The 12,187-nt window shown below is 35.3% G+C and overlaps 1 protein-coding gene across 1 annotated transcript; it reads left to right on the forward strand.

Moving 5' to 3' along the window:
• Positions 1-108: 108 nt before the first annotated feature.
• LOC140163197 (equilibrative nucleobase transporter 1-like) lies at positions 109-10,725 on the forward strand. The gene is made up of 7 exons (XM_072186597.1): positions 109-503; positions 1,429-1,552; positions 2,287-2,379; positions 3,021-3,207; positions 6,660-6,858; positions 8,294-8,417; positions 10,478-10,725. Exons 1-7 carry the CDS (start codon positions 196-198, stop codon positions 10,601-10,603), a joined length of 1,161 nt encoding a protein of 386 aa, XP_072042698.1. The 5' UTR covers positions 109-195; the 3' UTR covers positions 10,604-10,725.
• Positions 10,726-12,187: the final 1,462 nt, after the last annotated feature.

The raw sequence follows: 12,187 nt of genomic DNA on the forward strand, positions 1-12,187 counted from the left end.
ATTATCATCATCTTTCAATACTGTGCAGAATACCTCCGCTGGAGTATTCGCATAGTAGTCTATAGTCTATGAGTATTAGTAAGTGCAACATAGCATTACAAACTGCATCCATTACTACTGCTCTGATGTTACTCTCGTGGTGCCAGGTAACAGATATTCAGTTTGCCAATGGTGTTCTGATAGCAAAAAACAATCATGGGGACCTTAAAGAAATATGTATTACCAGGCCTTGGATTTTGTGAAATACTGTTTTACAGTGGGATCATATATGGATGGGCTGCTCTAGTGTATGTCCTGAAGGAAGAAGGCTTCTACAGCCATTTATGCCAGAATCAGACAATGCATCCAGCAGATGAAGACATCGCTACTATCTCGTGTGTCAAACAGGACGCCATTTTGAATCTGATTTTTACTATCTCTTCTTTTGTACTTCAAGGATCTTTATTTTTGTTTGGAGTGCTATTTGACAACCTTGGAACCAGGTTTACCCGTTTGTTATTACAGTAAGTAAAAATGCGTACATGTAACAGGGAAGTTGATGAATGTTCTCAGTCATCCAGTTGTAGTAACATGAAATTTGGAATAGAGGTTATCCACTTCACATATCATGATATGCGTGACTTCTGGTTCCCGTAGTAGCCTATTCCTCATTCAAACTAATTCAATGCACGACCTCGGAGTTACCTGCATGACTTTGGCGAGCTATTTTGAAACAGTCATGGTTGCACATGCAGGTACTTCTTTAGAATGTCATAAACAAGGTATAGCAGTCGTTGAATTCCAAATTTCATGTAACAGGGAAGTTATGCCGATGCTTAACTCGTAATACTCGTCTTAACGCTTTGTTTAAAAGTGATCGATTTATATCTATTATGAAAAAACGAGCCTCGGTCGACTACACTATAATCAATCTGGTTGTGCAGGGTGTCCCAACAAAAAATCTTGACACTAAGTAGCAAATTATACGGTAAAACCTACATAGTGTATTTAAAACTGTACATGCAGCAAATAATTACCGTAATGGAGTGTCAAGTTTCATTTTAAAAAAACATAAAAAAAAAAATTAAAAAAAACGTGATTGGGCCTATCCTTTTTCCTAAATTTGTTTCAAAAACATTGCGATTTCTCCACATGTGTTGTTTTTACACCACATCTGTGCTTATATTTAAATTCTTTGGCTAATTCCCTCTCCAAAAATGCATGCTTTCTTATATCTTTCCTGATTTAAGAAGTTACGCCACTTTTAATTAATGAATTTCTGCGAGTGCACATTCCCCTCATGTATGTTGAATGGTGAAATTTCATCATGCTCATATTCCAGTCTGAATAAAACAACGTGATATTTGAAAAGAAAGAAACAATTGCTATTTGCAATGCATGCATGCATGTGCGGAAATTTTAATTTTCTTTCTTCCCTCTCGCAAACAGCATATTACTCGTAGCAGGATTCGTGACGATGCTTCTATCTTCTCCTTCGTTACCGCAGCTACTATTTCCTGGGATGATTTTGCTGGCCTTAGGTGGTGGCCAGTTTATTCCTGCTAATTTTCAGGTAACAATAGTTGAACAATAAAGTTAAATTGAATATGAAGAAATAAGCTATACCAGCTTATACATATGTCTGTATCTACTGTGTTAAGGTGACGCTTAAAAGAAACTCAAACTTTAACAGATCTTTTATAGGATCGTCAAAATTTATAGAAGCAGTGTAAAACATTGCGCAAATTCTAACACAATGATTCTTTTTACTCTCGAAACTTAACATTAATGCCCTTTAGCTCTTTTGTTAGGTCTTTAGTCTTCAGATATATGCTGATATACCGACAGATTCGCCTAATGACGCAGATGGGAACCCTTGACCATAACTGTAATTTTAGGCACAAGCTAAAAGTGCCTTCACTTAATTCTAGTTGGGATTTTCAGAGTAGGGAGCTCTCTGTACGTGAAATCTACCATAAGGCAAAGGAGCCTATGTGCGCCGCGCCGTTAGGCAAATCTTTGCGGAGTTTTAAAATATGGATCGGCACTTGAAGGTCAACGGCAGTATACACTGCCGCTGATTGTATTTATTTGAATTCACTGACATTCAATCTAACACAATGCATAGGCCTAATTTATATAAAATGCTTTACCTTTCTTAGAATAAGTCGAGAAGCTGTCAGTAATGACTGTCAAATTAAATAACCGTCGCCGTATGATGCCATTTGCCAACGGAGTAGCCTACAATACACCGCTTTAACCGATTTGACGCTATTTTGTTTCCCGGGTTTGTTTCCTAACTTCCAGATAGGTAATCTGTTCAAGAATCACCACGCAACAGTGAGAGCTACTTTAAGTGGCGCTTTTGATTCGTCTGCCGCCGTGTTTGTTCTTGTCAAGGTTAGTAATGTCTTTAATGGTTGCTTTTGAATTGCGGTAAAAAAGGTGTGCTTTTCCTCATCTCAGCTTTTAATCCCTGCGTTTATAAAAAAAAACCCGCTTCAACATTGTGGTCTACATTAAAAATAAACATGATTAAAAGTGCCCTTTTGATGCTTATTATTAGATTAAAATATACATGTTACAGATAATACCATAAAGAATTCAAAAGGTACCCCGGTAAGCCTTAGTGGTGTTATAGACTGGGATCACTTTGTGCTAGTCTTTTGACGTTGCTCAAAATGTTAGAGCAAATAATTATTGTATCACCCAGCATCATGTCCAAAAAGTCTTTAAAATGGCATTTCATGAAACACAAAGGACTACAATTTGTAAATATTGGCATATTAATTGTTGCTTGACGTAGACCGAGGGACGGGGTATGCGAATCACAACCCTCCTCTCCTATTATGGGTTGTAATCGAGTTCGTATATACGGCAAGATTGTTTAAAATAAACAAACAAACACATACTCCAATAATATTTATGATTAAAACCGCTTTAGTTTCAAGAACCATTCAATGTTATCATAAAGGCACATTTTTGCAATAGCCTGTCTTTGCATTCCCGATTCACTTTATACGACACCAATTTATTTGCAGTTGGGATACGACGGAGGTATTTCTCTGCAGACATCATTCGCTATCATGATAGGAATCACAGCATTATTCTTGATCAACACATTTCTACTGATGCCGGTTGATCATATTCATTCAAGCAAAGATGATAGTAACCAAGATGATGAGATAAATAATCCCAATGATGAGACTAGAAGCGATAACCAAGAAAGTACGTTGACATGTCCACTCATAGTAAATTATGTCTGTATTTCTTAAACGTCAAATGTGACCGTCTTATCTTGAAACTGTTACACGATTAACCTACTCATCAGCAGGTGTACTTATTTTATGTGACATACATTATACTATACTTTTAAAACAAATTCACACATTTTTTTTTCAGTTTCAAGAAGACAGGCAGAAACTTTAAAGAACGAAACTTTCCCTACATTGAAGTCGTGCGTAACTTCCCCGTCATTCCTGCTCCTTATTCTGTGGTTCTCAATTCTTCAACTCCGGACAGTATACTACGTTGGAACATTGAATTCTTATTTGATTCGTGTGACCAATGAAGATGACAAACAAGGTGTGTGTGTTTCGTCCGCGGTAATGTTCGTATCAGTATCTGTGTGCGAAATGTTTTTGTTCCGAACGGTTTTCATTACGAAGGGTCATTTATCATGTTTGCCCGAACACGCTTTTGAGGTTACAGGGGCTATTTTAGGGGAAAAACACTGCACATTGGCAAATATAACTTTCTGGTTAAATGTACTTTTGCCTAAATGCCCAAACAGGCTACATGTTGGCACTTGTGCGGAGTGTTGGGGACGATGTGTTCCCCTCCAGTTTCTGAGATTTTTTTTTTATTTACTCAATTTAATGCTATATATTTTTTATCTAAACCAGTGGCGTAAAATATTTCTCTTTGACATGGGTACTGGCGGTCGTCCCGCCCGGGAACATTCAGTTTTCTCTTATATCATTTATGATCCCAATGTGTTTGTTTGTTCCAGTACACAATGCGTACAGGGTGTATCAAAATGATTGGTACCCATCAATTTTGATGCTTATTGAAAAGCCTGCCTCTTCCAAATACAACAGTAGATACTCTTGAAATGTCCAGAATGTATAGTTTATGATTTGTTTTGCAACGGATCTGCAAATTATTTGCATTTTATGTTGAATTTTGATGAGTCTAGCTCATCCATTATCAATGAAAACTGATGGGTACCAATCATTTTGATACAGCTTGTAGGCCTAAATCTTCTTGCTTTTAAAATACCTTACTAATGATAGTATATTATTAAATGAATTATCATTTATATATACTAAAAAAGGGTCCAAGAATTTAACCTTGGTTAAACTAGTTTTGAAACTTTAACTTTAAACATTTAATATCATTATTTATATTATCTGCAATTCTCATTTACAATTTTTCAAAATGTTGGCGTATCAGGACGTGTTGTTGTTTCTAAGATTGGTCACACGATTAAGAATATTGCAAATAATAAGCATGTTAACCAAACGGCTCATTAGTCCACTATGCTCATTATTTTGTGATGTGACGTTTTTTCTGCCAAAACTAAATGTCTACAATTAAGCATGTATATATTTTGAAAGTGCATTTGACTCGATTTAAAAAAATGAATCTAGCTACAGCTCGATGAAAGTATACACACCTGGTTCACTAATACCAAGTTAATGTTATTATGTTATACAAAATGATTATTCAGAAAATATATTCTGGGATTTTTTTTAAATAGGTAGGTTTTCATTCAAAATGTAAATCCATTTAATTGACTTGTCATTATTTTCACTTAGCTACAGCTTGATGAAAGTACACATCTGGCTCACTAATATCAAGTTAACGATATTATGTTTAAAAAATGTTTAAAAACGGTATTATGTTTTATGTTAATCATAAAAGAAATTGGGTGGATGGTGTTATTTAGAAGGGTAGGGTTTGATTTAAAATATAAATTCATTTAAAGGAATTGTAATTTTTTTTACCTAGCTGTAATTTGATGAAAGGACACGACAAAATGCAAAAACGCATACAAATGTTACAAAGGTGTACAAAGGTGCCTACAATTTCTTGAAATATCGCACAGCCGCTTAAAATTATCAGAATGTGATACGATTGCTGTAAATTTCACAACTTTAGTGACACGCAAAGGTGCATATAAGGTATCTGCAAATTGTATAAAATTTGTCAAAGTTGCATGCAAGTATTATTACAAAAATTTAAACGCACTGTCTATGAACTAAATGTCCAATAGTGCTTAATTTAAAACTTAATCACTAAGATGTTCAGTTCATAAACATGGTGTTAAATTGTCTACAAGCAATACACATAAGGTTATACCTAAATGATTTGATGAGTTTATCATTTAGTGTTCAGGATCATCTACAGGATAACTCAATAGAAATAGGCCATGTGGATTGGGGACTTAGCTTAAAATATCGGTAGTAAACCTAAAACGTTCGTGAAGATTCCAAAACCATAAATTGTCTTCTTCACAATGTTGCAAAAATCATCAAAATCACTGATCTGCTCGTCCCAAGGCTTATCCTCACTATAACTCACAACTAACTCCTCACAAACTATACCCATTTTGAAACTTGAATTGTATATTAATATTTTAAGCACGGATTTTTAATTCTCATTGCACGGATGTTCATCCTCACTGCACAAACGTGCCAGGAGGCACGTTAAAATAGCCCATGAGTTTATGTACGGGGATTACTTCAGTTAAGAAAACGCCCGTGTTTGTTTAGTTTTTTGTTTGCTTTAATAAAAGGATATGCATATTGGTTTACTTTTTATGACTTTCAACTTTAAAAGTAACACTTTTGCCACCAATTTTGCTTTGTACGTATACGTTTCGAGTGTCAACATCAGTTTGATTGTGCTTGAAAACTATATAGACACCGTATTGACCATTTGTTTCTTCCTCTTTCAGTGAGCCATTATACTGAGGTATTCAGCTATTTACAACTCGGCTCAGTTTTTGTTGCATCATCTTGTGGCTTGCTCCTTGATAGAAATAAATGCAGGAAAGGTATGAAAACAAAACAATATTAAATAACAATGTCGGATATTAAATTGAAACTTGATGGGCGTCAACTTTGTTACAGTGCTGTGTGTATACACGTACACTCTAGAAGTAGGATACATCTAAATTCTTATAAGGAACTTGTCAGGCATGGTGATTGGTGAACTTTTGTATCAATGTATAATACACAAAAGTGAAAAACTAGTCAGAGCAAAAAACAAAACACAATGTACAACGCAAACAACGGACTACATGAACAAGGAATCAAACGCCACATTGCCGTGAGAGAGCTACAATTCCGAAAAAAACGTGTTTGAACACCCACTGTAATTCCCATGTTCTTCTTAGTATAGTGCGCACACTATATGAGTCAATGGAAACTAAGGATTGTAGTAGTATTGTCTCAATGTTCATCTTAAGCATACCCCTCCCCTTTCCCCACCAAACAATGTTGGGATAAGATATAGTGAAGATGAGCATATTGGGCATGCCAACATTATACGGGGTAGAAGAGGGACCATTTCCAATAAGGCCTTAAAAGGATTCGAACAATTATTTCTAAGATTGTAGAATTGTAAGATTTGAGTTACATAACTAAACGTTAACGTGGATTTTCTCAATGCAGGAGTTTCTCACATTGTTCGAGGTCCATACGCAGATCTTGAAGACAGTGTTACTGGCTTCGTCGTGACTACCATATTGTACATCTTATTTTCTATTGTTAATCTCATCTCCATATTGGAAGTGCAATATCTGACATTTGCATTGCAAGTGATAACAAGAACATTTTTCTACGCAATTGCTGTAGCAATTATACCAATTATGTAAGTTAATTAATTAATGATTATCATTAAAGATTACTTAGTATGGGATATCAATATTGTCCAGGATGTATGTGCATGGAAGATTTGAGTCTATTAAATAAGCTATATCATGCCGGGTGGCATCTAAACCGTAGACGAATATATGTTGTCAAGCAAAATCAGTCTGAAGTAGGCATACTACACTGGAATTTCAGTGACTCAAGACAAGCGGTACGTTATTTATGATGAGAAAAGAGGTACCGCTAGAATGTACCTCATTTCTTAACATATAATGAACCACTTGTCTTGAATCACTGAAATTTCAGTTAAGTAATTTCTTAACATATATAATGAACCACTTGTCTTGAATCACTGAAATTTCAGTGAACATTTGTTAACAAAGTTACGACAATTTGAACACCGGCGGTACATTAAAAAGAAAGAAACGGATCGAGAAAATCAAGTTAGAGTATGATGTAAATACATAGTCAACTTAACAACGATACCTTTGCTGGTTTAAGATATGGCTACGTAATTTGGCATAACAAAACATAAAATCCGAGCTGCTTTTGGAATAATTTTACGATTTTTGACAATTATCGAAGTTGGAGGGGAGAGGGGGGGGGGGTCACTTTTTTAACATTTTCATTAGAAATATGATCTCTTAATCTGGCCCGCACGGAAACAACACATTAGTCCGAGTCCGAAAAGTGGTACTACACCCCTGATAAATTTTGTGAGTAATTTTGTATTTTTCTCAAAAAATAACTACACACTGGTAGCAAAAGTCATGTATATTATAGGGGCAAGGAATCCAATTACTTATATTACTTGCTTAAGATGAGTGGTGTCCTCGAACTACAACAGCACGCCAAACCCTTCTGTCCTGCATGGCCGTCCCCAAATCATTATATGTTAAGAAATGAGATACATTCTAGCGGTACCTCTTTTCTTATCATAAATAACGTACCGCTTGTCTTGAGTCACTGAAATTCCAGTGTACAGTAGTAACTGGATATCTTTTGTTACCAGTGTGTTATTATTTTTTGAGAAAAATGCAAGAATAGTCACAAATTTATCAGGAGGTGTAGTACCATCTTAAAGTTAGGGATTAGGGCATTTTAGGTTACGATTAGAGTTAGGGATAATGTAAGAGTTAGGGTTAGCATTGGGGTTCGTGTTAGGGATAGGGTTAGGTCATAGTTATGGCAAGTGTTATAGTTTGGTTTTTAGGTTAGGGATATATATTTACGGCTAGAATTAGGGCTTTTAAAAGTTATTGAATAGGGTTAGGGTGTAAACCTTGCGTTTGTGGGAAGAGAAGAAACTTTTAACCTATTACGTCGCTCTTGATCAGTTTAAGATTCAGCTTAATTGGTAGAGCATGCACACAAAAAGCAAACTTTGAATCCTGAATAGCTGAAATGATTTTATGTATTTTTTTTTCTCTCTATAGGTTTCCCAGCAGGTACTTTGGATCACTTTTTGGACTTCTATCAACTACGGGAAGTGTGGTTTTACTCCTACAATTTCCACTTTTCTTGTTAACTCAGCATGTATTTGACGATGACCCATTGGTGGTAAGTCAATATAACTCATGATAAGATTGATTCTTGTCGTGGCTGTTTACATCTTTTTCTGCTGAAAAGATGCATGTTCATCCAAATTTACAAGGCACATTGAGTAATTTTATTTTATCTCTACACAGTAAAAATGTGATGTAATTCTACGGAATTTTTTGACGAAGAATATCTATATTATTATGGAAACATTTTTACGGAATAGTTTCGGCAACTTTTTAGTAGGGGAATTTCAGTAATGTTATTTTTTACTTAAGATATAGCTTTCAACATGTAAATATTATTTATTTTAAGAAACCTAAACCTCCCAGGACTACAGTCTCAACGCATATCTGATCAAACTTTGAGGACGAGAAATTTGATTTCAGATATTCTAATTTGAATCAAATTTGGAAATTTGAACTGGTCCTAAATCAATGGCATTTAAAGTTTTAATAATTCATTATAGTCATATGAATTGCAAAAAGTTATAAAACGACATTAGAGTCCATGATATTACAAGAAGTGATAAATCTACGTTATAGTCAATGGTATAGTAAGAAGAAGTAACACTACGTTATAGTCAATGGTATTGCAAGAAGTGGTAAAACTATATACGTTATAGTCAATGGTCAAAACTACGTTATAGTCACTGGTAGTGCAAGAAGTTTTAAAACTACGTTATAGTCCACGGTATTGCAAGAAGTGGTAAACTACGTTATAGTCAATGGTGCTGCAAGAAGTGGTAAAACTACGGTATAGTCAATGGTATTGCAAGAAGTGGTAAACTACGTTATAGTCAATGGTACTGCAAGAAGTGGTAAAACTACGTTATAGTCCACGGTATTGCAAGAAGTGGTAAAACTCCGTTATAGTCCACGGTATTGCAAGAAGTGGTAAAACTACGTTAAAGTCCATGGTATTGCAAGAAGTGGTAAACTACGTTATAGTCAATGGTACTGCAAGAATTGGTAAAACTACGTTATAGTCACTGGTATTGCAAGAAGTGGTAAAACTACGTTAAAGTCCATGGTATTGCAAGAAGTGGTAAACTACGTTATAGTCAATGGTACTGCAAGAAGTTGTAAACTACGTTATAGTCAATGGTATTGCAAGAAGTGGTAAAACTACGTTATAGTCAATGGTATTGTAAGATATGGTAAACTATACGTTATAGTCACTGGTATTGCAAAAAGTGGTAAAACTACGTTATAGTCAATGGTACGGCAAGAATTGGTAAAACTACGTTATAGTCACTGGTATTGCAAGAAGTGGTAAACTACGTTAAAGTCCATGGTATTGCAAGAAGTGGTAAACTACTTTATAGTCCGCGGTATTGCAAGAAGTGGTGAAACTACGTTAAAGTCCATGGTATTGCAAGAAGTGGTAAACTACGTTATAGTCAATGGTACTGCAAGAAGTGATAAAACTACGTTATAGTCAATGGTATTGCAAGAAGTGGTAAAACTACGGTATAGTCCATGGTATTGCAAGAAGTGGTAAACTACGTTATAGTTAATGGTACTGCAAGAAGTGATAAAACTACGTTATAGTCAATGGTATTGCAAGAAGTGGTAAACTACGTTATAGTCAATGGTACTGCAAGAAGTGATAAAACTACGTTATAGTCAATGGTATTGCAAGGAGTGGTAAAAGTACGTTATAGTCAATGGTATTGCAAGATGTGGTAAACTACGTTATAGTCACTGGTATTGCAAGAAGTGGTAAAACTGCATTATAGTCAATGGTACTGCAAGAAATGGTAAAACTGCATTATAGTCAATGGTACTGCAAGAAGTGGTAAAACTACGTTATAGTTCATGGTATTGCAAGAAGTGGTAAAACCTCGTTATAGTCAATGATAGTGCAAACACACGAGTTACAACACATCTTAGGAAAGCTTTGAGAATTAAATTTGGACTTTGTGGATTTACCTAGTAAATACCGATATAATTTTCAAGAAATTTCAAGAATCCAGCCCTTGCCATTTTTAACTTTAAAAAGAGCAAAAATCCAACTGGTGTCTCCACTTAAATTTGAAATTATACTGTATCAATATCTCTCTTTCTTTTTTCTTCCAGATCAATGCAATTCTTCTCATCGCTTGTCTATTCACACTAACCTTGCCGATTTACATATTCATTTCCACGAAAAGGAAAAACAAAGAAATAGGTTCACGTAGGCAAAACAAAGTCTTAATTGGGTAATAGAGGCATCGACTTCTCTAATAAGACTTGGACATGAACAAAGCTTTTAACATGTTTGCAGTTGAACTATTCTGTGTCACAGCCCATAAAACTGCCATCATAATATCGTGGGCTTAGAGCCAGATCTAGCTATGTCCACAATTACATGTTACTCATTTCGGCAACAAATGGACGGTTAATTCTGCCCTCTATAATATAATGTGACTTTGGGGTATGTACATCATGGCCACTTGCGTCTAACTAACCATGCTAACTGTTTAAGTGACCATGCATATACCCCAAAGTCACTTGCATTTAGTTTGGAGATCATAATTAACCATCCATTTGTTGCCGAAATGAGTAACATGTAATTGTGGACATAGCTAGTTCTGGCTCTAAACCTATGCAGAGTATAGGAGTATGGCGGGTGAAAATGCCGTCACACTGTAATGTGACAATTTCGACGATCGACCCTGGATCGCGAGGGTCTTTTATATCAAAGAATACGCCTGAAAAAGTTGATGTAAAATGAAGAGTCGTTATATGGATGACCGATTACATCTTCTCTGGGATGACCTATCATTCTTAATATGGAAAAAGGTCCATCGGTGTTTTGAAGAAAATGGGACAATCTACCAATTTTTTGCAGGATATTTGAGTTCATCTAATTTTACATTGGTGTAGAAATCATAATTTGAGAGCAAAATAACCATCAATAAATTAAATTTGCCATTATCGTGTGTTTTATTCGCATTTATTTATTTATTTATTTATTTATTTATTTATTTATTTATTTATTTATTTATTTATTTATTTATTTATAAACAAAAAGTAATGCAAAAATTAAATTTTTATGCAACTGGCAGTTTCATCCATGATGGAATCATCAGGCATACTGATCTTAAAACTACATTACAAGCACACACATATATAAATACAATCGTTATACACTTGACATAAACTGCTTGAACTTAAGCTACAATAGTCCATCATAAAACGAGTTAGTTGAAGTTGTGAAAAACCGTCAAACTGTCTTAATTCCGGGACTGATGGCGTCGGTTTGCTGCTTTTGAAGCCGTATGTTTCTTTTTTGGCAGTCTCTGTCTGTCTGAGGAAGAAGAAAGCCTTCCACCTCATCCTGTGTATTAGACTTTCAGTTTTTTCGATCATCCTCTTGATGAAGTTCGAGTGCGTTGGGATCGGTATGTTTTTGGTGCTGTAGTCGAATTTAACTTGCTGCATTGTTGATGCTGGTGAAGTCAAAAAGTGCTCTACCGAAGATTGGGAGCGATATATACGAAGTAGATAAAGCTGACTTGCCAGTAAACAAAGTGCTCGATCCGTAAGGAGAGCGTAAGTATAAACAAAAAGTAATGCAAAAATTAAATTTTTATGCAACTGGCAGTTTCATCCATGATGGAATCATCAGGCATACTGATCTTAAAACTACATTAAATTCGACTACAGCACCAAAAACATACCGATCCCAACGCACTCGAACTTCATCAAGAGGATGATCGAAAAAACTGAAAGTCTAATACACAGGATGAGGTGGAAGGCTTTCTTCTTCCTCAGACAGACAGAGACTGCCAAAAAAGAAACATA

This window comes from Amphiura filiformis, chromosome 1 (assembly GCF_039555335.1).
Source record: "Amphiura filiformis chromosome 1, Afil_fr2py, whole genome shotgun sequence".
NCBI lineage: Eukaryota > Metazoa > Echinodermata > Ophiuroidea > Amphilepidida > Amphiuridae > Amphiura > Amphiura filiformis.

Coding starts and splice junctions, on each gene's coding strand:
- LOC140163197 (XM_072186597.1), top strand. CDS start 196: ATGGGGACCTTAAAGAAATATGTATTACCAGGCCTTGGATTTTGTGAA. Junction 504..1,428: donor TTTACCCGTTTGTTATTACA/GTAAGTAAAAAT, acceptor TCTCGCAAACAG/CATATTACTCGTAGCAGGAT. Junction 6,859..8,293: donor GTAGCAATTATACCAATTAT/GTAAGTTAATTA, acceptor TTCTCTCTATAG/GTTTCCCAGCAGGTACTTTG.